General features: G+C 47.7%; 1 protein-coding gene across 5 annotated transcripts in view; it reads left to right on the top strand.

The window, feature by feature from the left end:
* The window catches only part of ECSCR (endothelial cell surface expressed chemotaxis and apoptosis regulator), a 281,361-nt gene extending 264,345 nt beyond the window's left edge, over window positions 1-17,016 (top strand). For 2 of the 5 annotated variants that reach the window (XM_029583893.1, XM_029583891.1), the window contains 2 exons: window positions 4,666-4,736; window positions 16,751-17,016. In XM_029583893.1, the coding sequence (XP_029439753.1) occupies window positions 4,666-4,736; window positions 16,751-16,782 (103 nt within the window). In that variant the 3' untranslated portion in view covers window positions 16,783-17,016. Of the gene's footprint in view, window positions 1-3,952; window positions 4,065-4,665; window positions 4,737-16,750 lie in introns of all 5 variants that reach the window. The other 3 variants (XR_003853451.1, XM_029583892.1, XM_029583894.1) reach the window with 3 other exon arrangements.
* Window positions 17,017-26,981: the final 9,965 nt, after the last annotated feature.

Here is a 26,981-nt window from a genome sequence, read left to right as displayed (position 1 = left end):
TATTTCTAAAGAGATTTTCTCCAGTGCACGGCATGTCAGTGAGTCTTTCCTGGAGATCTGAGGCTTGCAGCCATGCCATTCTGCAGGCACTGATTCCCATTGCAGATACCCTCATTGTCATTTTGAAAACATCATAGGTCATGTGGACTTTGTGATTTCTGTACTCCAGGCCCTTATACACCAGTGAAAACAGCATGTCCTGCTGCTGCTGAGGCAACTGCTCGGCCACCTCCTGCATCTGCTTCCAGATGTCCCACGAGTACTGGCTAATGTAAAGCTAGTAGGAAGCTATGTGGGCAATGAGCATAGCTCCCTGATAAACCTTCTTCCCAAGAGCATATATCGCTCTGTGATCCTTCCCAGGGAGCGCTGATGAATGAGTCCTAGAATGCTTGTCTCTCTTAAGAGTGGACTCGACCGCCTCCAATTGGTGGGGCAGCTGTTGCTTCTTGAACCTGGAAGCCTTTTGGTTGAGGTAGACCATGTCCACCTTCTTGTTAACAGGAGGCACTGTGAGGGGCTGTTCCCACATCCTAAGCAGCAGCTCCTTAAGGGTCTTGTGCACTGGGACTGCTACAATTTCCTTAGGAGGCTCCACGAACTGGAGGATTTCAAGCATTTTGTACCTGGCATCCCTCTCAACAACTAAAAGGGGATGGCCTCATACATCAACCTAACAAAACCTGTAAAGGAGAGGTTCTCAGGTAGGGACTTCCTTCACTCCTCTGGAGGAAATAGGTCTGAGGGGAGACCATCAGAGCATAGTTGGATACCTCCTTTGAGTCACCCCCCCCAGGAGTCATAAGAACCCTTATCTTCACTGTCACTGACCGGGGACGGGGGCCTGGGTACTCAGCCTTTGTCCAGTAGTACAGGCACTGACGGAACTGGATGGGTGGCTGCAAGACCTCGGTGCCTCAGCCGGCCTGGGTGGAGCTTCCTCCTCTGAGGAACCAGCCATGTCCACCAAATTGACAGGGGGAGGCAGTGGTGCCCCGATGGGCATTGGAGCCATCCCAGGAACTGACACAGGCTGAGTCGGTAACATGCTAAGTGCATGTAGATTCTAGCAGTGGCTCCAAGATTGACGGTGCTGTTATCAGCGCCATGGCAACGATTGCCTGCATCGCCCTCTCAACCACCAGCTGCACTCACTTCTCAAGCTCCTCCTCTAACAATGCTTATGCCAGAACTGACTGGGATGTAGGTGATGTGCACAGATCCTCTTCGGAACCGAGAGGAGGCTTGTGGCTGGAACCATGACCGATGGAGTCCATGGCATACCCCCCGGCATCGATGGAGGTCTAGTTCTCACTGGGGAGTTGCTATGGGCAAATCACAGTGTGAGCTAGCGCATCCCCATGCCCGGCACCATGCATCGATGGCAACGGGTATATATATATATATATGCTTCTTCGGCTTTCCTCGATGCTTGACATGGTCCTTCCCCGGAGTCGAGGCCAATGACAAGGAACCCAATGTCCTTGGCCTGGAGGAGCTAGCCAACGGCAGGTCTCTGGCACACTTATCAGCCAATGACATCAGTAGAACTGTCGGTCCTGCTGAAGTCGATGGCTTGGTGTCCATCGGTGCGGCTCCATGGTCCCTCGAAGCCAGTGCCTCTAGTGCTGATGGCCCGGCCTTCTCTAACTCAAAGAGGCACTCTGTCTTAATCAAGTTATATCCGATGTCCCTTCAGGGTCATCTAGGTGCATTTGCTCCAACCCCAGATGACATACGATGCCCCTGGGCAGAGGAAACATCTATCATGTGGTCCGTGATAGACATAGTCCTCATGTACCAGGGAGCTGGAGGCAGACATAATGGGATGAAATAAAATGGACATGAGGTTGAAATCGATGGCAACAGATGTCAATGGCTAGCGAGCACCGACTGCACCGCTGCCACAGAGGAATTGAGATGAAAGAAATCTTACCAGAATCGATGAAAACTCTCCTGGACCACATGGTATACACCCCAAGGTTCTGAAAGAACTAAAAAATGAAATTTCAGACCTATTTCAATTAATTTGTAACTTATCATTAAAATCATCCGTTGTACCTGAAGATTGGAAGATGGTCAATGTAACCCTGATATTTTAAAAGAGATCCAGGGGTGATCCACAGGTCTGGGAAAAATAATGGAAACTGTTACAAAAAATAAAATCACAAAACATTTTTATAGACATGGTTTGATGGGACTACCCAAGGGAAGTCTTCCCTCACAAATCTACATTTTTTTTTGAAGGGGTGAATAAACATGTGGACAAAGGTGAACTGGTAGATGTGGTGTATTTGGATTTTCAGAAGGTGTTCAACAAAGTCCCACATGAGAGGCTTTTAAGAAAACTAAAAAGATATGGGATAGGAGGTGATGTCCTCTTGTGGATTGCAGCTGGTTAAAAGACAGGAAACAGAGAGTAGAATTAAATGGTCTGCTTTCACAGTGGAAAAAGGTAAACAGTGGAGTGCCTCGTGGATATGTACTTGGACTGGTGCTTTTTAATATATTTATAAATGATCTGGAAAGGGGTACGGTGAGTGAGGTGATCAAATTTGCGGATGACACAAAATTAAGCAGATTATGATGGACCTTGTGAGACTGGAAGATTGGGCTTCCAAATGGCAGATGAAATTTAACGTGGACATGTGCAAAGTGAATCATATAGGGAAAAATAACCCTTGCTGTAGTTACACATTAGGTTGTATCTTAGGAGTTACCACCCAGGAAAGAAATCTTGGCATCATAGTGGATAATACATTGAAATCATCAGCTCAGGGTGCGGTGGCAATCAAAAAAAGCAAACAGTGTTAGGAATTATTAGGAAGGGAATAGCAAATAGAAAGATGGATGTCATAATGCCTCTGTATTACATCTTGAATACTGTGTGCAATTCTGGTCACCACATCTCAAAAAAGATATAGTTGCACTGGAGAAAGTGCAGAGAAGGGCGACCAAAATGATAAGGGGCATGGAACGGCTGCTTTATGAGGAAAGGCTATAGGGCTGTTCAGTTTGGAGAAGACAACTGAGGGGGGATATGATAGAGGTCTACAAAATCATGAAAGGACTTGAACAAGTTAATGTAAATCGGTTATTTACTCTCTCAGATAATAGAAGGACCAGGGGACATTCCATGAATTTAGCAAGTAGCTCATTTAAACAAATCAAAGAAAATTCTTAATCATTCTGCGCATAGTTAGGTGCTGGAATTCATTGCCAGAGGATGCGGTTACAGCAGTTAGTGTAACTGGGTTTAAAAAAGGTTTGGATAAATTCCTAGAGGAAAAATCCATAAATTGCTATTAATTAATAAGCAATAGTAGCTCATGATTTATTTAATGTTTGGGTACTTGCCAGGTACTTGTGACTTGGATTGGCCACTGTTGGAAACAGGATACTGGGCTTGATGGACCCTTGGTCTGACCCACTATGGCATATCTTATGCTCGTGACCTAGCGCAACTATATGAGGAAGCAAGAGATAAATCACAGAAAAAATGTGAGGAAAAGAAGTTTTCCAACACAAGCCAAAAGGCCCAAAAAATCGAGGCTTACTCAACTGAAAAGTTGCAGGCTCTGTGGTCAAGAAGAGAGTGACGGGGACCCCGCATGGATGTGTGCTATAATGCATGCTGGACATGCTCGATGGAACCAAGTCAAAGTTCTAGAAACTTTAACATTAGTTTTCCATGCTGGACTACATACGATGATGTTACCCATGTGTGAAGACTATCATCCTGCTTGTACTCAGAGAACATTCAGGTACCATACATATTTCTCTATCCCCAGAGAGCTTATAATCTGAGGGGGTAATTTCAAAATAATTTACATGCGTATAAGTAGCATATATCGTATCAATTTTCAAAAGCCCATGTACACAAGCAAAGTTCATTTATGTGTGTAAAACCCAGTTTTTAGCACATAAATTCTTTTGAAAATTACTCCTTTAGATTGTTCCTGAAGCAATGGAGGGTGAAGTGACTTCCCAAGGTCACAAGGAATGGCAACAGGATTTGAAACTTGGCTGCCCTGGTTTGCAACCCACTGCTCTATGTACACCAGGTTTGGACAGTTTTTTTCTGTGGCAAGATAATATAAAAAATGCAAGACAATGAAATAAATAAGATGATCCAACTAGTCTGCCCAACGCTATTTAGGGTGGTTTATCAAGAGGCTGATTTTAAAAGGGCAAGCAATAAAATTGAACATGTAAGTTCAACTGTGGCAAGCAGAGCTATTCCTGGGGGTGGGGATTGCATGTACACGCATACTTTTGAATTTTGATTGTAACTATGTGCACACATTAGCAGGTGTAAATATGGTCAGATTTTTTGGGATGGTTTTCAAAGGGAAAGAATGCACATACTTTACACCAATGTGGACAATTACAGAATTCCTCCTCCCCAGCGTACAGCTTTATTTGGTTGATTTTTTTCATAAACCATTTTGATGGACTTGTTGAACAGTGGTATGCTGGTCAGTTCTTGGAAGGGTGCAGTTCTGCTTGTACACTAAGATCCATGTGACTGCGCTCCCAGTTTCACATGACTCATAGCTGTGATTCCACCTTTAATTAAAATGGATAATGAATGAGTTTTTTGTAAGTGCTTTTCTATACTGTAACTCTGCTTTCCTCTGGTTTCTTTTCCTTCCCCTCTGACAGCAGTTCTATGAATAATGGAGAGCAGAGCAATATCACCCTCATTGCCATGAGGAGCCTGAACCTGGACAATGGTAAGAGAAGAAAAATAACACCAGTTCTCAGACTCATAACCAGTCAGTCAGTTTATTTATGAACATTTACTCTTCTATTTATTTCAAGCTAGTTTTGAGGCAGATTACAATCAGAATTAAAGTTAAATTCTTATTACAATAGTGCACAGCTACAAACAGGGAACACAAGAGAGGGCATGTTAAAAAAATGATCAGGTCCAAGAGTAACTTTGCATAAAGAATGGTTGCAATATGAGTCCATTAGGTTAGGAAGTCGAGGTAAATGACAATTCAATAGTGATAGTGCTAGTTAGGTGACTTAAGGAATCAGGGTAAATGAAAAATAAAATAGTGAAGAAGTACTGGAGGGACAGCAACTTAGTGCAATGGAAAAGAGAGTAAGATGACCAGCACTGGATGATGATATGTTCTCATGATTAAGTTCCAGGAAGGGATAAAGGAATTTTTCATTACTGATCTTATTCATAGGTGTGGGAAACCATGCTAGAGGCCCAAAGCTCTAACCTTTCAAATGCAATTCTCACTTTATTTAGCAAACACAGCACTTTAATAGTGGACTGCCTACCTTAGCAGTATTCATGTTACACACACAGGGTTTGTAGACTGCCTTCATTCTGGACAGTGTACATGCACTCCTCTGGTTTGATCTGGATATTTTTACAGAAGCTGCCTCTCCTGGATTCGTAAGGGCCTCCTGTACCCAGCTGGGCTTACACTCTTATATTCTCCAGCTGGTCCTGCCCTTAGGCCTCTCCTCTGCCTCGCAGGATCCTGCCTACAGAGCTCTCTTCCTCTGTGAGATTTAAGGTGGACCAGGCCTCTAGCCTGGTCCTGCACATAAAACAAGGGGGAAAATAGAGTCACTCTGTTACATAAACCCCCCCCCCCCCCCCCCCAGCTTGGACCCCTTGGTCCGAGTATCAATACTCTCCCCGGATCCCATCCAGCCGAATACCACACACCCCACTTGGGGAAGGGATCTAGGCTCAGACTCACCTCCACACCTTAGGGTTACCCCAGAAGACATTGTTGGTACCACCCACTGTGGCTCTCACCCAGTATACCCCCCCCCCCCCCACACACACACACACACAGTCCTTTATCTGAGTCTATCCATGTTCTGCTTCTACCCTAGCAGGACTCCTTGGACTTTCAGTGGGATGTGCGGTGAGTGCTCTCCACTCATCTCTATGATGTCGCATGCCTTCTCTGCACTGTCACAGCCAGCACCCTCTGGCTACTCCATTGTGGTGCCACACATTGGCTGCTCAGCAGGACCCTCACTGGGATCTCCATGCTCCTTTTCGCACAACTACCCATCTGGCTTCTCGGTATTTCCTCTTGCTAGGGACTTCATGGCCTCTGTGGCCTCTTCAATTGGCTGCTTGGCAGTGCCTCTCTCAGGCTCCTTGATACTGTCTCTCACAGGTCCCTTGGCACTGACCCCTTCTGGGCAGTCTGTGTTGCCCTATCTAGGGCTCTTTTCAATGTTTGGGCACCCAACAGGACTTTCTGTGGAACTTCCTGTAGTACCCCCGGATGTATTCCTGAGTCTCTGGGAGACCTCTGTCGGGGGTCTCTAGAGGCCCTCTTCAGGCCAGTCCTTTAAGCTTTCCATGAGCTCTCGAGGAATATAGGCATTGCAGGACCATCATTCTGGCTCTTCTCCCACTCAGTTTCATTCCCTTCATGGGGTCTTGCCATTCAGGACCACTATTGGCCTCAGCCCCGTTGCTGCTTTCCGCTCCCTTCGTAGCAGTGTCCCTCTCCAGGGTAGGGCAGACACCTAACTTGGGTAGCTATAGCACTCTCTCTGCTTTTAGTTTTCTCTGGGTTTTTGTCCAGAGACTCTAGGTCTTCATGACACTTGCCTGCAGCGGTTTCTGCCCTTCTGGGAGGCTTCGAGCCAATGCTTGCCAACTAACTCCTGACATGCTTCCACTCTGCTGCACCTACACTGCAGTACACCCACGGGATCCAGACCAGGTTTTCAGTAATACTACCCAGGCAGGGCCAGTGCAAGGGGATTAGGCACCCTTCTGTCTTGCGCTGCCCCCCCTCCGGGTCATGACACCCCCCCCCCCCCCCAGTCGCAGCTCTGACTCCTACCTCTTATGAGCGGCAGTGGCCCCACATGGATCACTAGGGGTGGCAGCAGCAAAGAGGAGTGGAGATTCGAATCCCCACTCCTGTTTGCCGCCACTGCTCACACCCCCTAATATTCAGCGCCCAGGCCTAGCTCACCTAATGCTTCTGCCAGCCTTTCTACATTAATGGTGGGGGTGGAAAGGAAATAGAACCAAGAGCTAAGAGAAACAGATAAGTATGAGAGAAAAAAGTGTGTGAAGCTTGCTGGGCAGACTGGATGGGCCATTTGGTCTTCTTCTGCCGTCATTTCTATGTTTCTATGTTTCTATGTTTAAGCTGGCTGGCTTCTGCACTTGCTAGCAGTTTCACTTTCAGTCTGGGATATGCCCTGGTCCAGCCACAGTGCACAACTGCCTTTTCTCTCTCTCTTTTTTTTTTAAAAGGTAAAACAGCAAATAAATAAATAAATTAAAAAAAACTCTTCCTCATCGGCGCTGACTGTACTGAATATATCAGTTCTATCTTCAGACATGGCTTGTCCCATTAATCTACAAAGAAAAACCTATCCTGCCTGCAGATGCCACAGACCCCTGTCTGTTTTAAAGGCAGTTTTCAGGGGTTTTTTTCTGTGCTCCTCTATAAACCAACAATCTTCCAACTTGTAGTGCTCTGAAACCCAGACAGCACTGCTTTTCTTCTGTCCCAGCCCCCTTCCTTAGGCAAGGTTAGACAGACTTTTCTTATGTAGCCTGCCTTGCTTCACTGTACTCTCGCTCCACACCCTTTTTCTCTGCAACACTGCTTTGCCTCCAACTTCTTTCTCAGGCCACACAACAAACTTCACAGACTTCCCATAGGGGCTTGGGGTTTTTCTCTGTGCCCAGCATAGAGAAGAAAACCCCACTTCTAACTCCATATGTAGGAAATCGAGCTAGCACCTTTTCCCAGGCTGGAGGCACAAAACCACATAGACTCCAGCCTTTGAAATGCAATTCTCACTTTATTTAGGAAAAACAGCTATTTAACAGTGGACTGCCTACCTTACCAGTATTCAAGTTACATACACAAGGTTTGTAAACTGCCTTCCTTCTGGTTTGGTCAGGATATTTTTACAGGAGCTGCCTCTTCTGAAGACATGGGGGGACTCCTGAACCCAGCTGGGTTTACAGTCTTATACTTCCTAGCTGATCCCACCTTTAGGTCTCTCCCCTGCCCTGCAGGGTCCCACCCACAGAGTTCTCTCCCTCTGTGGGATTTAAGGTGGACCGGGCCTCTAACCTAGTCTTGCACAAACTGTTATGACTGCCGAAATCCAGGAGTGGATCCTTGGGCCGACTGGCGTGTAAGACAGTCGGGAGGCAGAACACCCGTTGGACGAGCTGGAGCTTCACCTGGAAACCCGTGACCCCTCCAGAGGAGCTGTGGGAGCCCGGGTCACGAGGACTTAGGAGTCTTCACCCTGGAAGCCCGAGGTCCCCCCAGGAGGAGCCCGTAGGGACCCGGACCGCTGGGACTTAGGCGAAGGGAGCAGAGAACCAGGAAGCGAAGGCACGAACCGGAGTCAAGGCAGGCAGCAGGCAGGCAGAACGAAGTCACGAACCGGAGTCTAGGCAGGCAGAAACCAGGAGTCGGGCAGGCAAGCAGAATCCAGGAACAAGCAGGCAAGGATCAGGAACCAGACGAACAGGAACGGCAACTAGGGCTCAGCAGAGTGACCGCGTTGCAAAGGCAACTAAGAAAACCCCGGCAGCTGTTTAAATGCCCCGCCGGCGTCTGACGTCACTCGGGGGCGTGTCAGCACATCCGGGTGCTGAACGCACAAAACCGCGTCCCTCGCGCGCGCGCGTTCCCTGGCCAAGGGGAGGAGTCTTCGGCGGTGTCTCCCTCGTGGAGACGCTGCTGCCACGTGGCTCGAGAGGCCTGGAACCCGGCACCATGCGGCGACCGAGCAGGAGGTAAGAGCCCGGTCACTAAGCTAGTGACCGGGATCGTAACAGTACCCCCCCCTTTACGCCCCCTCTTCAGAGGACCGGGCTTCCCGGGATTGTCCCGATGATACTGAGACAGTAGAGATTTGTCCAATATGTGTCGTGCAGGCTCCCACGAATCCTCCTCTGGACCACACCCCTCCCAAGCCAGTAAATATTCCCATCGGCGGTTGTGGAAGCGCACATCCTTGACCTCTTGTACTTGGTAAACAGGGTCCTCAGAAGACGAGGCTGTGAGTGCGTCAGGGGGGAGCCGATGAAAACGAGAGAATATTACCGGTTTACAGCCCGATACTGGCGCGCTCTTTGCAAAAAATTTGGAGTACAATTAAATTTATCCACCGCTTTCCATCCCCAGAGCAATGGACAGACGGAGCGGATGAATCGCTCCCTCAAGACATACCTTCGCAGTTTCATCTCAGAAAAGAAGGATAATTGGGTTTCTCTTCTACCCTGGGCCGAGTTTGCCTACAATAATCACACGCATTCTGTCACGGGCCAGTCTCCGTTTCAAACTGTCTTCGGGTATCAACTCCGATCACCTATTCCAATTCCTGTGGAGGTTCCTTCGCCATCGGTCCAGACGGTAGCCACGCAGCTGCAACGGTTATGGAAGTCCCTGCAACAACGCCTCTTTGCAGCAGCCCAGAAGGCACGAAGGAATGCAGATCGTCTTCGTCGTCCCGCACCAAACTTACTGCCTGGAACTAAGGTATGGCTAAGTACTAAGAACCTCCACTTTCCGGGTCGTTCCCGCAAGTTGGCTCCCCGATTCTGTGCTCTTTTTCAGTGGCTGAATGGATAGGATCAGTGTCCTATAGACTCCGTCTCCCCTCATCCTTACGCATTCACAACGTGTTCCATGTGTGACATGGAACGTGACACAACGTGTTCCATGTGTGACACAACGTGTTCCATGTGTGACACATGATCCTATCCATGTGTGACACATGGAACACGTTGTGAATGCGTAAGGATGAGGGGAGACGGAGTCTATAGGACACTGATCCTATCCATTCAGCCACTGAAAAAGAGCACAGAATCGGGGAGCCAACTTGCGGGAACGACCCGGAAAGTGGAGGTTCTTAGTACTTAGCCATACCTTAGTTCCAGGCAGTAAGTTTGGTGCGGGACGACGAAGACGATCTGCATTCCTTCGTGCCTTCTGGGCTGCTGCAAAGAGGCGTTGTTGCAGGGACTTCCATAACCGTTGCAGCTGCGTGGCTACCGTCTGGACCGATGGCGAAGGAACCTCCACAGGAATTGGAATAGGTGATCGGAGTTGATACCCGAAGACAGTTTGAAACGGAGACTGGCCCGTGACAGAATGCGTGTGATTATTGTAGGCAAACTCGGCCCAGGGTAGAAGAGAAACCCAATTATCCTTCTTTTCTGAGATGAAACTGCGAAGGTATGTCTTGAGGGAGCGATTCATCCGCTCCGTCTGTCCATTGCTCTGGGGATGGAAAGCGGTGGATAAATTTAATTGTACTCCAAATTTTTTGCAAAGAGCGCGCCAGTATCGGGCTGTAAACTGGGGTCCCCGATCGGAGACTATGCTTTGTGGAAGTCCATGGGCGCGAAAGATGTGCTGCGTGAACAGCTGTGCCAATTCGGGTGCTGATGGGAGCTTGGGCAAGGGTACCAAGTGAACCATTTTAGAGAAGCGATCCACCGTGACCCAGATCACAGTGTTCCCCTCGGATGGCGGTAAGTCCACCACAAAATCTGTGGTGATATGAGTCCAAGGTTGGGTAGGAATCGGCAAAGGTTGCAAGAGACCCCACGGTTTTCCTATGCGAGGTTTCTGCCTGGCACAGACTGGGCAGGATGTGACATATTCTCGCACATCTTGTCGTACTTGAGGCCACCAATAGTATCGATTCAGTAAAGTTAGAGTTCTCTCTCGACCGGCGTGGCCCCCCGTGAGAGAGTCATGAGCCCATGTTAACACCTTTCTTCGGTCACGTCGAGAGACTACCACTTTGCCATGCGAAGATACTGTGGTACTTGCTAGGGCGATCCTTGCAGGATCGATGATATATTGCGGAGAATCCTCCTTCTCTTCAAAGATGGTGTTCCGAGACAAGGCATCGGCCCGTACATTCTTTGAAGCAGGCCGGTATTTGAGAAGGAAGTCAAAACGACTAAAGAACAGTGACCACCGAGCTTGTCTGGGGTTAAGGCGTTGGGCCTGTGAGAGAAACTCCAAATTCTTATGGTCGGTGTACACGGTGACTCGATGTTGAGCTCCCTCAAGCCACTGCCTCCATTCTTCGAAAGCCAATTTGATGGCCAAAAGTTCTTTATCACCAATTCTGTAATTGTTCTCCGCAGGAGTGAATTTCTTGGAGAAATAAGAGCACGGCAGCAGTTTCCCAGTGGTAGAGTACTGTGAAAGTACGGCTCCCACTGCCACACTAGAAGCATCCACTTCCACAATGAAAGGCTGGGAAGGATCCAGGTGATGCAAACAGGTCTTTAATAGAAAAGCCTCTTTTAAGTCAAGAAACGCTTTACGCGCCTCGGAAGACCAAAGTCGAGTATCCGCCCCTTTCTTAGTTAATGCTGTTAAAGGCGCCACCAGTCGTGAATATCCAGGTATGAAATGCCTGTAAAAGTTTGCGAACCCCAGGAAGCGTTGTAACGCCTTTAGTCCAACTGGCTGAGGCCACTTCTTGATAGCGGACACTTTCTCAGGGTCCACATTGAATCCAGTAGCTGAAATAATGTAACCCAGAAAGGGCAAAGAGTCCTGTTCAAATAAACATTTTTCGAGTTTCGCATACAGATGTTGATCTCGAAGAATCTGAAGTACTTGGCGAACCTGGGAACGATGAGTCTCTAAGTCACGGGAGTAGATAAGGACATCGTCCAGATACACGATGACGCATGAGTTCAGTAGTTCCCGGAGAATCTCATTCATGAGATGCTGGAACACGGCAGGGGCGTTACACAAGCCGAACGGCATAACCAGGTATTCATAATGACCGTCCCGGGTATTGAACGCGGTCTTCCATTCATCCCCGGGACGGATACGAACCAGGTTATAGGCCCCACGTAAGTCCAACTTAGTAAACACACGAGCCCCTTGAAGTCTGTCCAGTAGTTCCAGAATCAAGGGTAGCGGATACCGGTTTTTCTTGGTAATGGTATTTAGACCCCGATAATCAATGCAGGGCCTCAGCGAACTGTCCTTCTTCGCTACGAAAAAGAATCCTGCCCCAGCTGGTGATTTAGACGGGCGGATGAAGCCTTTGGCGAGATTTTCCTTAATGTAATCGGACATGGCCTTAGTCTCTGGCTGGGATAATGGATACACTCTGCCTCGGGGTGGCACTGTACCTGGAAGTAGTTCTATGGCACAGTCGAAGGGACTGTGTTGTGGTAGCAGTTCCGCCTTCTCCTTGGAAAAGACGTTGGCGTAATCCATGTAGGGACTTGGAAGTAAGGACCCAACGTGTGCCAATGGAATAGGTGGAACCACCTCCACCTTGATGCAAGAGTGGAAACAATGAGGGCTCCACTGTGTAATTTGTAACTCGTCCCACTGGATCATTGGAGAGTGTAGTTGTAACCAGGGTAACCCGAGAACCATCGGGTGTACTGATTTCTCCAAGACCAAAAGAGAAATCGTCTCGTGGTGTAGCAACCCGGTCTGAAGTACAAGTGGAACTGTGGAAACAGAAATACTCCCGGGCAAAGGAGTTCCTTGAATGGAGGTAACTTGTAACGGTGGTTCACGAGGTTGAGTGGCTAAGTGGAGTTGCTGGACAAGTTCATGTGTAATAAAATTCCCTCCGGCCCCGGAGTCAATGAGAGCCCGCGTCTCAAAGGATCCTCCCGGGAATTTCAGAGTAATAGGCACTGTACATTGAGGAGCAGCATTGAAACAGCCCAGGAGGCACTCCTCCATTCCTCCTAGGCGTGCGCGTTTCCCGGCTGTTCCTTACATTGAGAAAGGAAGTGCCCCTTCCCGCTGCAGTACAAGCAGAGTCCTAGATTGCGGCGGCGGCGTTTCTCTTCCTCAGACAGGGACGTTCTCCCCAATTGCATTGGCTCCTCGGTAGATGGTTCGGAGGAGACCCCAGTGATTCAGGAACTCGGCGTAAAAGGCTTAGAAAATACGGGAGCCAGAGACGCCATACGTCGTTGAGGACGAACCTCCTTTGCCCTCTGTTGAAGGCGTCGGTCAATGCGCCCTGCTAATTCAATGAGGGTATTAAGGTCTTCAGGGATTTATTTATTTTTTATTTTATTTAACTTTATATACCGACTTTCAAATTAATATCAAGGCGGTTAACAATGATTAGAATTTGCAGTAGCAAAATTCATAAAAACCAAAACTCGTAAAACAGGTAACTCACTAAAAATTACATAGTTGATTCAAATATAATAATAAGCTAAAATAAATAAAATCCATTAGATTAAAAAACTTAAAACATAAAAACAAAATAAAAGTCTTAGAAACCTAAATTTTACCATTTAAGCCCTTCTAGCTACACCTCTATCTTTAACCTGGCCTAAACCTCAGCAGTTCTTGTCATGTTTTACGCCTTATTATCCCTCTGAACCCTTAGTTTCTCCTTTTAATATCCCATTAGCAAAGTAAGAGAAAGAAGGAATCAGTTGGCCTCATTAAAAGCCCGCTGAAAAAGCCAGGTCTTAATCTGCTTTTTAAAACTATTGATATTCTCCTCCAATCGGATATCCCTGGCGGCCAATTCGTCCTTGATTCGGCCCGCAAGACCTTCCAGGAAAATGCCACGCAGTGCGTCATCACGCCACCCCACCTCCAATGCCAATGTGCGGAACTCCAGGGCGTAATCAGACAACGTGCGTGCTCCTTGTCGAAGTTGTAGTAACTCGGAAGTTGCTGAAGTTTGACGGGCGGGTTCATCGAAGGCTGCTTTAAAGTTGGCAACAAAGCTGTCGAGGTTAGTGAGAATGACGTCACTCTTCTCCCACATCGGTGAGGCCCAATTGAGCGCCTTACCATCCAGCAGAGAAAAGATGTACGCCACCTTGACCGAGTCAGTAGGGAATTGACTGGGTAGCAAGGCAAACCGCACGAAGTACTGGTTTAGAAATCCGCGGCACGCCTTGGGATCCCCGGCGTATCTGGAGGGAGCAGGAAGTTGAGTAGGTGTCTGGAGCGTGACGACCGGGGCGGCCACCGGTACAGGAACTGGTGCAGGAGGTTCAGCATCCATACGAGTAGCCATACGCTCCACCGTGGCTACCAAGGAATCAAGAACCTGCTGCTGTTGTACCAATCGTTGGGCGAGTCCCGGAATGGCCTGGAGACCAGCGAGGTCTGCCGGATCCATGGCCTTTGCAAACTGTTATGACTGCCGAAATCCAGGAGTGGATCCTTGGGCCGACTGGCGTGTAAGACAGTCGGGAGGCAGAACACCCGTTGGACGAGCTGGAGCTTCACCTGGAAACCCGTGACCCCTCCAGAGGAGCTGTGGGAGCCCGGGTCGCGAGGACTTAGGAGTCTTCACCCTGGAAGCCCGAGGTCCCCCCAGGAGGAGCCCGTAGGGACCCGGACCACTGGGACTTAGGCGAAGGGAGCAGAGAACCAGGAAGCGAAGGCACGAACCGGAGTCAAGGCAGGCAGCAGGCAGGCAGAACGAAGTCACGAACCGGAGTCTAGGCAGGCAGAAACCAGGAGTCGGGCAGGCAAGCAGAATCCAGGAACAAGCAGGCAAGGATCAGGAACCAGACGAACAGGAACGGCAACTAGGGCTCAGCAGAGTGACCGCGTTGCAAAGGCAACTAAGAAAACCCCGGCAGCTGTTTAAATGCCCCGCCGACGTCTGACGTCACTCGGGGGCGTGTCAGCACATCCGGGTGCTGAACGCACAAAACCGCGTCCCTCACGCGCGCGCGTTCCCTGGCCAAGGGGAGGAGTCTTCGGCGGCGTCTCCCTCGTGGAGACGCCGCTGCCACGCGGCTCGAGAGGCCTGGAAGCCGGCACCATGCGGCGACCGAGCAGGAGGTAAGAGCCCGGTCACTAAGCTAGTGACCGGGATCGTAACACAAACAACAAGAGGGAAAACAGGTCACTCCATTACAATAGTAATTTCTCTTCTTATCACAGTTTTATCACAGTTTAAGATAGAATGCAGGAGACTAGGCCCTTGGCTCTTTTTCTGAAGAATAAGTAGGAAGTCTCTTGATGTAAGGATAGTGGTATCTTGGTCCGGTTTAGGTACAAAAGAACTAAATGCACAAAGTCTATTACAAATTAATTTGGCTGTAGCCAGAGGGGGAAAGGATAGATGGCCAATTGATAGGTATGAAGTTCTCTTGTGAGGGTGTAGGACAACAAAAGCTGGAAGAGGTTAGGGGCCATGTTGTGTACACATCAAAAGCAAAGTAGAGAGTTTAGAATGAAATCCTTTATTTTCAAATGGGAGCCAGTGTAACTGATTTAGGATAAGCTTTATGTGATCAGATGCTTTGGCTCCTGCTGACATTTCAAGAAAAACAATTCACAGATTTTCAGCCATTGTTCTGATTGTGCTATAAATTTTGGCCTGAAGCCTTATTCCTGTCTAAAATATCTAGAATTGTTGAATTTGCATAGCAACCAATAAATGGTAAGTTAGCTATTATATATAATATTCTTATTTTTCTGGGCCTAGGGTAAGTTTCTTTTCAGTTTTATAACTGCCATTTTTAATGGACAAGAACAAACTCCATCCCTTAAGATGGAACATATTATAAGCTGAACTGCTTTCTTTAAATGCAATTATACATTTTTATTCCACTTAGAAGGACATGGATTGATGCTATAAGCCTAATTTTCTGCAGGAGATACTCCACATCTTTCACAGACACTTCCTTAAAATCTGTAAAGTATTTTTCAGAAAATATTCTACCCTCAACCATTTATTTTAAGCACTATCTCCTAAAAGACTCACAAATCCTAAAAATGTTATCAACAAAACAAAAATTGGCAAGAATATTTGGGTCTGAAATTGCACCCTCACTGGCTGAATCTGTTAATGGTGAATGATAAACCTTTCAGAGTACTGAATAATTCTTTAGGTTTATTTCTAGAGGAGTTAACAGGAATAGAAATTCCTTTTTGCATCTGTATTAGCAGTATGATGTAAGTCAATAGCTGTTCCTCAACTTGGTGTGCAGCAGTGGTCAAAAAAGCAAATATAATGTCTTAAACTATTTCAAAAGGAGTAGAGAATAATATCAAAATGCCTCTGCCTAATCCATGGTATGATCACATCTTAAGTACTGTGTGTAGTTCTGGTCTTCCCCATCTCTAAACAGCTATAGTAAAACTACAAAAGGTACAGAGAAGGGCAACAATAATGATGGAGAAAGGCTAAACAGGTTAGGGCTCTTCAGCTTGGAGGGGAGATGGCTGAGAGGGGGCAGGAGTATGGTTTATATATTCATGAGTGGGGTAGGAAATGGTTATTTATCCTTTCAGATAGTACTAGGACTAGGGGATACTCCATGAAACTAACTGATAGATTTCAAACAAATCTGAGAGAGCAGTTTTTCAGTCAGCAAACAATTAAGCTGTAGAATTTGTTTTCAGAAGATGTAATCAAGATTATTAGTATAGTTAGGTTTAAAAAAATGTTTGGACAAGTTTCTGAAGGACAGATCCATTAACAATTATTAGTCAGGCACACTTGGGAATCCCCTTACTTCTGGGAGCAAGCAACAAGAAATGAACATTTGCTATTGACCCCTCCCAGCTTGGCCACTGTCAGAGATAGGACCAATGGTCTGATCCAGCATGGTGCTTCTTATGTTCATATGGCTTGGAAGCAGATTATGAAACTGCCGTAAATTGTCCCCATTGTTCTTGAATACTGTGGATTTTGATGATTTTTTGTGCCCCATAGAAAGCAGTGATATAATGTTTTTTTTTTGTTTTTTTGTTTTTTTGTTTCACAGCTAAGTTGAAGTCATCACAGACCACAGAATAAGGATGCAAAACAGTCATCAATGTGTAAACACTGGGATTACTTTTTAATTCACATGTAAGGATTAAAAGAGAAAATCTGATGCTAATAACTGGAGTAAAACAATACACAGAAGTAAATGAACCACAAGCTGTAATAATTACCTAAATGTTGGAATGACAAAATTAAATGAATAAAGTATATTTATGTGAGCAACATAAGTAATTCAAACATTCTCAGTTATATTAAAAGGCATTCATTTTATGTGGCAATGTTCAAAGACATTTATGGAACTGTTATGTTTGTAATGAATAATTTATTTAGAGCTGATTTTTCACTATGCAAGCACATATATTTCATATCGGTTTAGTTTAGTTTTTTTTTTATTTCTTCTGTTTGTTTTGTTTATTTTCATGTATTTAAAGTTAAAAAAGCATAAAACAAATTTAAAAAAAAATTAAAAAAATGTCAATACAGTGTACAAAAAGCCCTCCTGGTCCCCCCTTAGGCTTTTGCTGAAACTTTCTTCAAGGATAGTCACTCCTGCTCCCTCGATGCTGGCAGAGGTCAAAGCCATTGTTAACTTTTGCCTTACAAAGTGGCACAGGCCAGACCTAGATCCAAGCCAGCAAATTCCATTTACAAGTGTAGCACCGAGGGGACAAAAGTGACTGGGGATAGCTCCTGCCCTATGAAGAAAGTTTCATCCAAAGGGTATGTGACGGACCCTATGGTCACATCACCATTAAGACCTGGGTGAGCTTTTAGTTCAGCTAGTTTAGTTCAGTTTAGTGTAAAGGGGAGGTTACCATTCAAATGTAGCCCCTCCCTTTGAGGGGTCTGGAATGGCCGTCCTCCTGTAAAGTCTATATATCAGCTCCCTACAGAGAGGTTTGCTGAGAGTTAGGGGGCAGAGAGGAGTTTTTCATAAGTTGTTTTTTCAGGCCCAGTCAGAGGAGTCAGGCAAGCCCTGCTTGATGGTCCTGACCATGGTTGGGAAGGGTTCCTTATCCAGTCCGCTCACTGAATAGTTAGGATTTTCCCTCCGGGTCTATTTTTTGGGTTTTAAAATTTTTAAGTGGTAGGAGCCTCGCAGGACATCTGGGCCTTTCTTGGACTCAGGAATTGGGAAACCCTGTGTCTGGGATGCTCAGAGATAGGGAAGACCTGCCCCTGAAGTGGTGGTGACCTATTGTGAGAAGGAACAATATTGTGTTAAATTCAGCTGGGGATAAAAGACTAATTTGAAGATCCAGGAGGAAGTTTTGGCTGCCCTTCCTTCCTGTTTGAAGCAAAGAGAGCTGCAAGCTTCAAGAGGATCCCTTCCACCAGGGATCCAAAATGAAGAAATAATGAGACTGTGTAAGAATCAAAGAGATCCAGATGATCTGCTAAACATGAGTAAAGGAAATCAAAGATCACTGTGGATTAGGGATGTGAATCATATTTCTGACGGTTGAAAATATCGTACGATATTTTCAAAGTCGTCAGAAATCGGGAGCTCCCTGAAATCGATAGGAAAACCCCACGAAATTGTTCGTGGGGTTTTCTTATCGTTTTGTGGGAGGGCAGGAAAAACAGCACACAAAAACGACCCCTAAACCCACGCCGACCCTTTAAAACAGCTCCCTTAGCTTCCCCCACCCTCCCGACCCCCCCCAAAATGTTTTAAAATTACCTGGTGGTCATGGCGGGTCCCGGGAGCGATCTCCCGCTCTCGGGCCGTTGGCTGCCACTAATAAAAATGGCGCCGATAGCCCTTTGCCCTTACCATGTGACAGGGTATCCGTGCCATTGGCCGGCCCCTGTCACATGCTAGGAGAAATGGACGGCCGGCACCATCCTTAAAAATGGCACGGGCCATCCAGTGCTCCTACCATGTGACAGGGCACGGATACCCTGTCACATGGTAAGGGCAAAGGGCCATCGGCGCCATTTTTATTAGTGGCAGCCAACAGCCTGAGAGCGGGAGATCGCTCCCAGGACCTCCCCTGGACCATCAGGTAATTTAAAAACATTTTTGGGGGGGTCGGGAGGGTGGGGGAAGCTAAGGGAGCTGTTTTAAAGGGTCGGGGTAGGTTTTTTGTTTATCAGCTCAGGCGCAGCTGATTTAAAAAAAAACAAACAACAACCCAATCGGGCCGCACAAAAAAAAAATCATGATGTGAATCAGAACCGATTCCAGTTCTGATTCACATCTCTACTGTGGATCACTACCCTGGGGAGAGAGAGAAGATTTTCTCTGTGCCACATACTTTTTAACATTTTTATCAGACTGGTCTGTAATTTTCTGGATCACCTTATGTTCCCTTTTTAAAAACTGGCATTACGTTGGCACCCTCCAGTCTTCAACTACCATGGATGATATTATTGATAGACATGAAACAGAGTAGGATTAAATTGACAATTTTCCAAATGGAGGGGGTGGGTAGCGGAGTGCCTCAGGGATCTGTACTGGGTTCCGTGCTTTTCAATATATTTATAAATGTTCTGGAAAGGAATACGAGGAGTGAGGTAATCAAATTTGCAGATGAAACAAAATTATTCAGAGTAGTTAAATCACAAGTAGATTGTGATAAATTGCAGGAGGACCTTGTGATTGGAAAATTGGGCATCCAAATAGCAGATGAAATTTAATGTGGATAAATGTAAGGTGATGTATATAGGGAAAAATAACCCATGCTATAGTTACAGGAAAGAGAGCTACCCGTCATAGTGGATAATACATTGAAATCATCAGCTCAGTGTGCTGTGGCAGTCAAAAAAGTAAACAGAATGTTAAGAATTATTAGGAAGGAATGGTGAATAAAACATAAAATGTCATAATACCTCTGTATCGCTCCATGGTGAGACCGCACCTTGTAACAGCTCCCCTATGAGAAAAGACTAAAGAGGTTAGGGCTGTTCAGCTTGGAGAAGAGACAGCTGATGGGGGGGATATGATAGAGGTCTATAAAATCATGAGAGGTCTAGAATGGGTAAATGTGAATTGGCTATTAACTCTTTCGGTTAATAGAAGGACTAGGGAGCACTCCATGAAGTTAGCATGTAGCACATTTAAAACTAATCAGAGAAAATTCTTTTTCACTCAACGCACTATTAAACTCTGGAATTTTTTGCTAGGGGATGTGATTAGTGCAATTAGTATAGCTGGGTGTAATAAATGTTTGGATAAGTTCTTGGAGGAGAAGTCAATTACCTGCTATTAATTAAATTGATTTAGAAAATAGTCACTGCTATTACTAGCATCAGTAACATGGGATGTACTTATTTTTTTGGTACTTGTCAGGTACTTGTAGCCTGGATTGGCCATTGTTAGAAACAGGATTCTGGGCTTGATGGACCCTTGGTCTGACCCAATATGGCAATTTCTTATGTTCTTTTCTTAGGTTCTTATGGAGAAGAGATGGCTCAGGGGAAATATGATAGAGGTCTATAAAATCATGAGAGGTCTAGAACGGGTAAATGTGAATCAGTTATTTACTCTTTCAGATAATAGAAGGACTAGGGGACAGTCTATGAAGTTAGCAAGTAGCACATTTAAAACAAATCAGAGACATGTTTTTCACTTAATGCGCAATTAAGCTCTGAAATTCATTGCTGGAGGATGCAGTTAGGTCAGTTAGTATAGCTGAGTTTAAAAACAGTTTGGAGAAGTTCTTGGAGGAGAAATTCATTAACTGCTATTAATCAAGTTACTTAGGGAATAGCCATGGCTATTACTGCCATTAGTAGCATGGGATCTACTTAATGTTTGGCTGCTTGCTAGGTACTTGTAACCTGGATTGGCCATTGTTGGAAACAGGATGCTGGGCTTGATAGACCTTTGGTCTGACCCAGTATGGCATCTTCTTATGATCTTATGTTCTTAGTAACAGTGACACTGGTGATTAAAAACGCAAATGGAAGGTGTAGAGCAATGCAGTGGGAAGAATAGCACTGCTCAGCAAGCAGAGTTTAGATTGCTTGGTAGTGGCACATACTGTGTGGTTATGTCTATGTAGTGTATTACAATTGTAGTGTACAAAAACGACACCTAGGGACTCAGTGCTGATTCCTTTTCCACACTTAAAAACAGTGAAACAGAGAAGCAACAGACAAGGCTCAAACTGGTTTTGATTATAATATGTCTCTCAAACTAATAGTAGCTGCAAATTAGAAGTCAAGACTGCAGCACAGAGACTGAAAAAGAGTGACAGTGGCAGCAAATTCCCCAAGGCATAGAGTAAAGAATTTAAAAAATATCATTGAGATATGATAACCCCAAGGCATAAAGTGCAGGGTATTGAAAACAGCATTGAGACATGATTTATTTATTACTAGCGGTACCCAACCACGCGTTGTAGTGGCAGAGTCAGGTTCTTTACCCTCCCTCCCCCTTCCCCTTGCTCATTTACCTTAGTCACTCATCCTCCTCCCCCTTGGTCACTCACCCCCCTTCCCTCCCCTGTCCCCACTCCAACTCTCTCCCCTCACACCTCTCCCCTCATTCTCCCTCCCCTGACACTCACCTCCCCCCTCATTCTCCCTCCCCTCACTGTCACCTTCCCCCGCCTACTGCCTACCCTTCAGATCAGAAAACCTTTGTCTTTCTATTTCTGTGGGAACCCCCCACCCCAAAAAAAAACCAACCCAATCCCAACCCTTTAAATCAAATAATAATAACCCCCCACCCTCCTGCCCCCTCCCAAGACCTGGGAAATTAAAATTGTTGGTGCTACATGTGGTCTGTCCCTGTGCGTCTGTGCGCGTTATACAGCCAAATAGGGGAGTGCCTAACCAAATTTGCACTTCGAAATTTGTTTTGTGGTCTGGGGAGGACTATTTTGGTGCGTTCCTGAGATCGTGCAAGTTTAGTGTTATGTTTGTGGACCCTTGGGCTGGTTGGAACAGAAGATGGAGTGCTGTAGTAGTCCACAGCGGATGTCCCAACCAGGAGGCGGTTCGGAAGCTCGATGCTGGCTGACGCTCTGGTCTATGGTGAAGTCCTTTGCGACCAAGGACGAAACCCTCACTGGACAAATGGACGGTGTTGGACTATAGAGGAAGAAGACTCTTCGCCCTGGAGACCGGCACTCCCCCGGGAGGAGCCCTTAGGAGTCCAGCCGCTGGGACTTTAGGAAATTCACCCTGGAAGCCGAAGTCCCCCCAGGAAGAGCCCGTAGGGACACGGCCGCTGGGACTTAGGCGACTTCCTGATGATGCGGATGGTCCGGATGCAGGCGCCTCCTGCAGGTCGTGGTTCCGGACGGCTGGTGCCTCCAGCAGGTCGTAGGAAATCCAGAAGTCAGTCCAGGAGTCGGAGTCCAAGGATGGTCCGCAGCTAGTCCAGAGGTCGATATCCAGAGAGCGATCCGCAGCCAGTCCAGGGGTCGATATCCAGAGAGCGGTCCGCAGCCAGTCCAGGGGTCGATATCCAGAGAGCGGTACGCAGCCAGTCCAGGGTCGGAGCCAGAGAGCGATCCAAAGCCAGTCCAGGGGTCAGAGCCAGAGAGCGATCCAAAGCCAGTCCAGGGGTCAAGTCCAGAAGAATCCACAGCAAGGGAAGCAGGCAGAAGCGGGACGAAGACAACCAGGAACACAGCAAACACTGGACCAGTCCAGGAACCTTGTTGCAAGGCACTGGGGGATCCTAGAAGCAAGATATTTATGGCTGAAGGCGTCTGACGTCATCCTCAGCTGTGCAGCTGATTTTCCCGCGCTGGCCCCTTTAAGAAAGGCTCCTCCCCGCGCGCGCGTGTCAGGGGGCGGGGCCAGCTGTCGACGTCTCTCCCGAGGAGGGAGAGATGTGCTGAGGGGCCTGCAGGACTGGGGAAGCTCTAAAACGGCCCGGGCCGCCCCCGAGGTAGGTGGAGGGACCGGGGCACGGCCCGGGACCGCAACAGTACCCCTTCTCCTACGCCCCCCTCCCAGGAGGCCGGGGTTTACTCGGGTGGTCGAGATGGAACTGGTGGAGAAGATTCTTGTCCAGAATATTGGAGGATGGCTCCCAGGAGTTCTCCTCAGGGCCGTACCCCTCCCATGAGAGTAGGTACTCCCACCGGCGATGATAAAACTGGACGTCCAAAACCTCCTTTACTGTATAAATGCCGTCTGCTTCAGCTTCGGTGGTGGTAGGTACTGGGGTTTTGTCATGGAAGGAGGAAAGCACCAACGGTTTAAGCAAGGATACGTGAAATACGTTATGTATCCGCAGCGTGGAAGGTAAACGTAGACGGTAGGATACTGTCCCTACCCGTTCCAAAACCGTGAATGGTCCCACAAACTTGGGAGCTAAGCGCATGGACGGGAGCCGTAGATGAAGATTCTTGGTACTTAACCAAACTTTACTGCCTGGAAGGAAGACCGGAGTTGCCCGTCTCCGGCGGTCGGCATATTTTTTCGCTTTAGCCGAGGCAAGTTGGAGTTTCTCTTGAGTGGAAGTCCACAAGGAGTGTAGCTGCTGGGCGGTGAGCTGGGCTGCCGGAGAGGAGACTGAAAGAGGCAACGGTAGAGGAGGCCTAGGGATCTTTCCATAAACCAGTTGAAACGGGGACTGGCCGGTAGCTGAATGTTTATGACGATTGTAGGAGAATTCGGCCCAAGGTAGGAGGGTGACCCAATCATTTTGCAAGTCCCCAACAAATGCTCGAAGAAAAGCCTTCAGTGTCCGATTGGTCCGCTCGACCTGGCCATTGGCCTGTGGGTGGAAAGCTGTAGTAAGGTCCAAGCGTACCCCACATTTCCTGCACAAGGATCTCCAGTATTTAGCCGTAAACTGCGGCCCACGGTCGGAGGAAATATGCAATGGTAAACCATGTAAACGAAATACATGCTGTGTAAAGAGATTGGCCAGTTCTAGCGCCGAGGGTAGCTTGGTGAGGGGCACAAAGTGAGCCATCTTAGAAAAGCGGTCGACCGTATCCCAGATCACCGTCTTTCCATCAGAAACAGGCAAATCCACAATGAAGTCGGTGGAGAGGTGCGTCCACGGTTCCGTGGGAGTGGGCAGCGGCTGCAAAAGTCCCCATGGGCGTCCAGGAAACGGCTTGTGTTGAGCACAGTTGGGACACAACTGGACATACTGTCGTACATCCTCTTTTACTCGAGGCCACCAGTAAAATTCGGTCAGGAGTTCCAGAGTCCAATTAATCCCTGGATGTCCAGCGGTCAGCGAATCGTGAGCCCAGGCTAAGACCTTCCTTCGAGACCGAGTAGGAACCACCATCTTGCCCGCTGGAGCCACTTCAGCAGCTGCTATCAAGACCCTGGCAGGATCCAGGATGTATTGAGGCGGGTTAGGTGCATCTTCGGGTTCAGATGTCTGCGAGAGCGCGTCCGCTCGTATGTTCTTTGCTGCCGGTCGGTATCGAAGGGAAAAGTATAAGCGACTGAAAAAGAGAGCTCATCTTGCCTGCCGTGGATTGAGGCGTTGAGCCCGACACAAGTACTCAAGATTCTTGTGGTCGGTGTAAACGATAACCGAATGCTGCGCTCCCTCCAGCCACTGACGCCACTCCTCGAAAGCCAGCTTAATTTCCAGTAGCTCCTTGTCTCCAATGCCATAGTTCTTCTCAGCTGGGGAAAATTTTCGAGAGTAGAATGAACAGGGCAGAAGCTTACCCTTGGTCGACAGTTGGCTCAGGACTGCCCCCACAGCTGTATCCGAAGCATCCACTTCAACAATGAACTGACGCTGGGGGACAGGATGATGCAGGCAGGTGTCCTGGAGGAACGCTTCTTTTAAGTTATGAAAGGCTTGTATGGCCGTAGTCGGCCAATTTTTGGCATTGACCCCCTTCTTGGTGAGCGCAGTTAGAGGAGCCACCTTCTGAGAGTAGTGTGGAATAAATTGTCGGTAAAAATTGGCAAACCCCAGGAATCGTTGGAGGGCTTTCACCCCCTGGGGTTGTGGCCAGTTCTTGATTGCGGCAACCTTCTCGGGGTCCATTAGAAAACCAGTGGATGAGACAATATACCCTAAAAAGGGTAACGATTCTTGCTCAAACAAGCATTTCTCTAACTTAGCGTAAAGTTTGTTCTCTTGAAGCTTAAGCAGTACCTGTCGGACATGTTGGCGGTGCATTTCTAGGTCCTTAGAGTAAATAAGGACGTCATCGAGGTAGACAATGACTGAAGAGTGTAACATGTCTCGAAGAACCTCATTCATAAGGTTTTGGAAGACCGCCGGGGCATTACACAGACTGAAAGGCATAACCAGGTATTCATAATGTCCGTCCCTTGTATTAAAGGCGGTCTTCCATTCATCGCCGGGACGAATCCTGACCAGATTATAGGCTCCCCGCAGGTCCAATTTAGTAAAAAACTTGGCCCCCTGTAGTCGGTCCAGAAGCTCTGGAATCAGGGGCAGAGGGTATCGATCTTGCCGAGTGATGCTGTTTAGACCGCGGTAATCGATGCAGGGACGGAGGGACCCATCTTTCTTGGCTACGAAGAATAAGCTGGCCCCTGCCAGAGATTTAGATGGCCGAATGAATCCTCGTTCCAGGTTCTCCCTGATGTAAGTGGACATGGCTTGAGTCTCTGGAAGGGATAATGGATAAACCCGACCTCTTGCGGAGTGGCACCAGGCAAGAGGTTGATGGCGCAGTCGAAAGGACGATGCTCTGGAAGAATTTCTGCTTTCTCCCTGGAAAACACATCGTGGAATTCCTGGTACTGAAGCGGTAACGCCAGAGGGGTAGTCATTAGAGCCAGTGGAGCACGGGGTAAATCCATCAAACAGTTATTAAAGCAGGCGTGACCCCAAGAGGCCAACTGGAGCGAATCCCATGCAATGACTGGAGAATGTTTCCGGAGCCAGGGTAACCCCAAGATAATCGGATGCATAGACTTTTCTAAGATGAGGAAGGAGATCTCCTCCTGATGCATGGCGCCTGTACGTAAGACGAGGGGTGCGGTACGTGTGGCAATGGTACCTGGAAGAATCCTCCCCTGAATAGAGGATATCCAGAGCGGAGGTTCTTGGGGTTGTACCCCAATCTGGAGTTGCTGCACAAGCTCCTGGAGGATGAAACTCTCCCCAGCCCCTGAGTCAATCAAGGCTTGGGTCTCGAACTCTCCGTCCGGGAGTAGCAGAGTTACCGGATCAAAGCATGGGGAGTCGGCAGCGGCATGACCTAGGGTTAGCTCCCCCACTGTCCCTAGGTCCGAACGTTTCCCGGACGCTGGCTGCAATGGGCAAGAAAGTGGCCTTTACCACCACAGTACAGGCAGAGACCTAGGGACAGACGTCTTCTTCTTTCCTCCTGGGAGAGAGGCCCTTGCCCCACCTGCATGGGTTCGACATCTTGGGGCCTTGAAGAAGCTGGAGGTGAATTCCCACAGTGTACGGACATGGTTCCAGAAGTGTCAGCTCTATGGGGTGTTCTCCTTTCCCGAAATCGATGCTGTAAGCGGCGGTCCACTCGACCTGCTAATTCGATCAGTTCATTCAGATCGTCAGGAAGATCTCGGCCTGCCAACTCATCTTGTAATCTCGAAGAGAGACTTTCCAGAAAAATACTATGTAGGCTGTCACTTCCCCAATTTAATTCTGCAGCAAGGGTTTGAAAGTCCATAGCATGGTCAGCTAAGGGCCGGTTGCTGTGCCGTAGTTGTAGTAGCTCAGAAGCTGCGGTGGGTTTACGGGCGGCCTCATCAAAGACCTGCCTAAATGCTGAAATGAAGTGCACCAAATTGTTCAAACGAGGATCCTGACGTTCCAAAAGGTTCAACGCCCAGGCCAAAGGTTTCCCATCCAGAAGGGAAATGATAAAGCTGGTCTTGATTCGATCAGTTGGGAACTGAAGCGGGAGAAGGTCGAACCGGATATAGCATTGGTTTAAGAAACCTCGGCAGAGCTTTGTATCTCCGGAGAATCGTGATGGTACGGGCACTTGGATAGAAGCAGGAGCAGTAGCAGAGACCCCAGCTACGGGTGCATTGGAACTAGCAGCCAAGGTTCCACTCACGCGGTCAGCTAAGGCTTGTACTGTGGCTGTCAGAGTGTCCAAGCATGCTTGCTGTTGTTGCAGCCTCTGGGCTATGCCGGGAATGGCTTTCAGACCCGCAAGGACCGCCGGGTCCATGGCCTTGCAAACTGTTATGTTTGTGGACCCTTGGGCTGGTTGGAACAGAAGATGGAGTGCTGTAGTAGTCCACAGTGGATGTCCCAACCAGGAGGCGGTTCGGAAGCTCGATGCTGGCTGATGCTCTGGTCTATGGTGAAGTCCTTTGCGACC

Source organism: Rhinatrema bivittatum, chromosome 18 (assembly GCF_901001135.1).
Source record: "Rhinatrema bivittatum chromosome 18, aRhiBiv1.1, whole genome shotgun sequence".
Classification (NCBI taxonomy): domain Eukaryota; kingdom Metazoa; phylum Chordata; class Amphibia; order Gymnophiona; family Rhinatrematidae; genus Rhinatrema; species Rhinatrema bivittatum.
The sequence above is the reverse complement of the archived record's forward strand: the minus strand, read 5'-3'. Positions and strand labels throughout refer to the sequence as shown.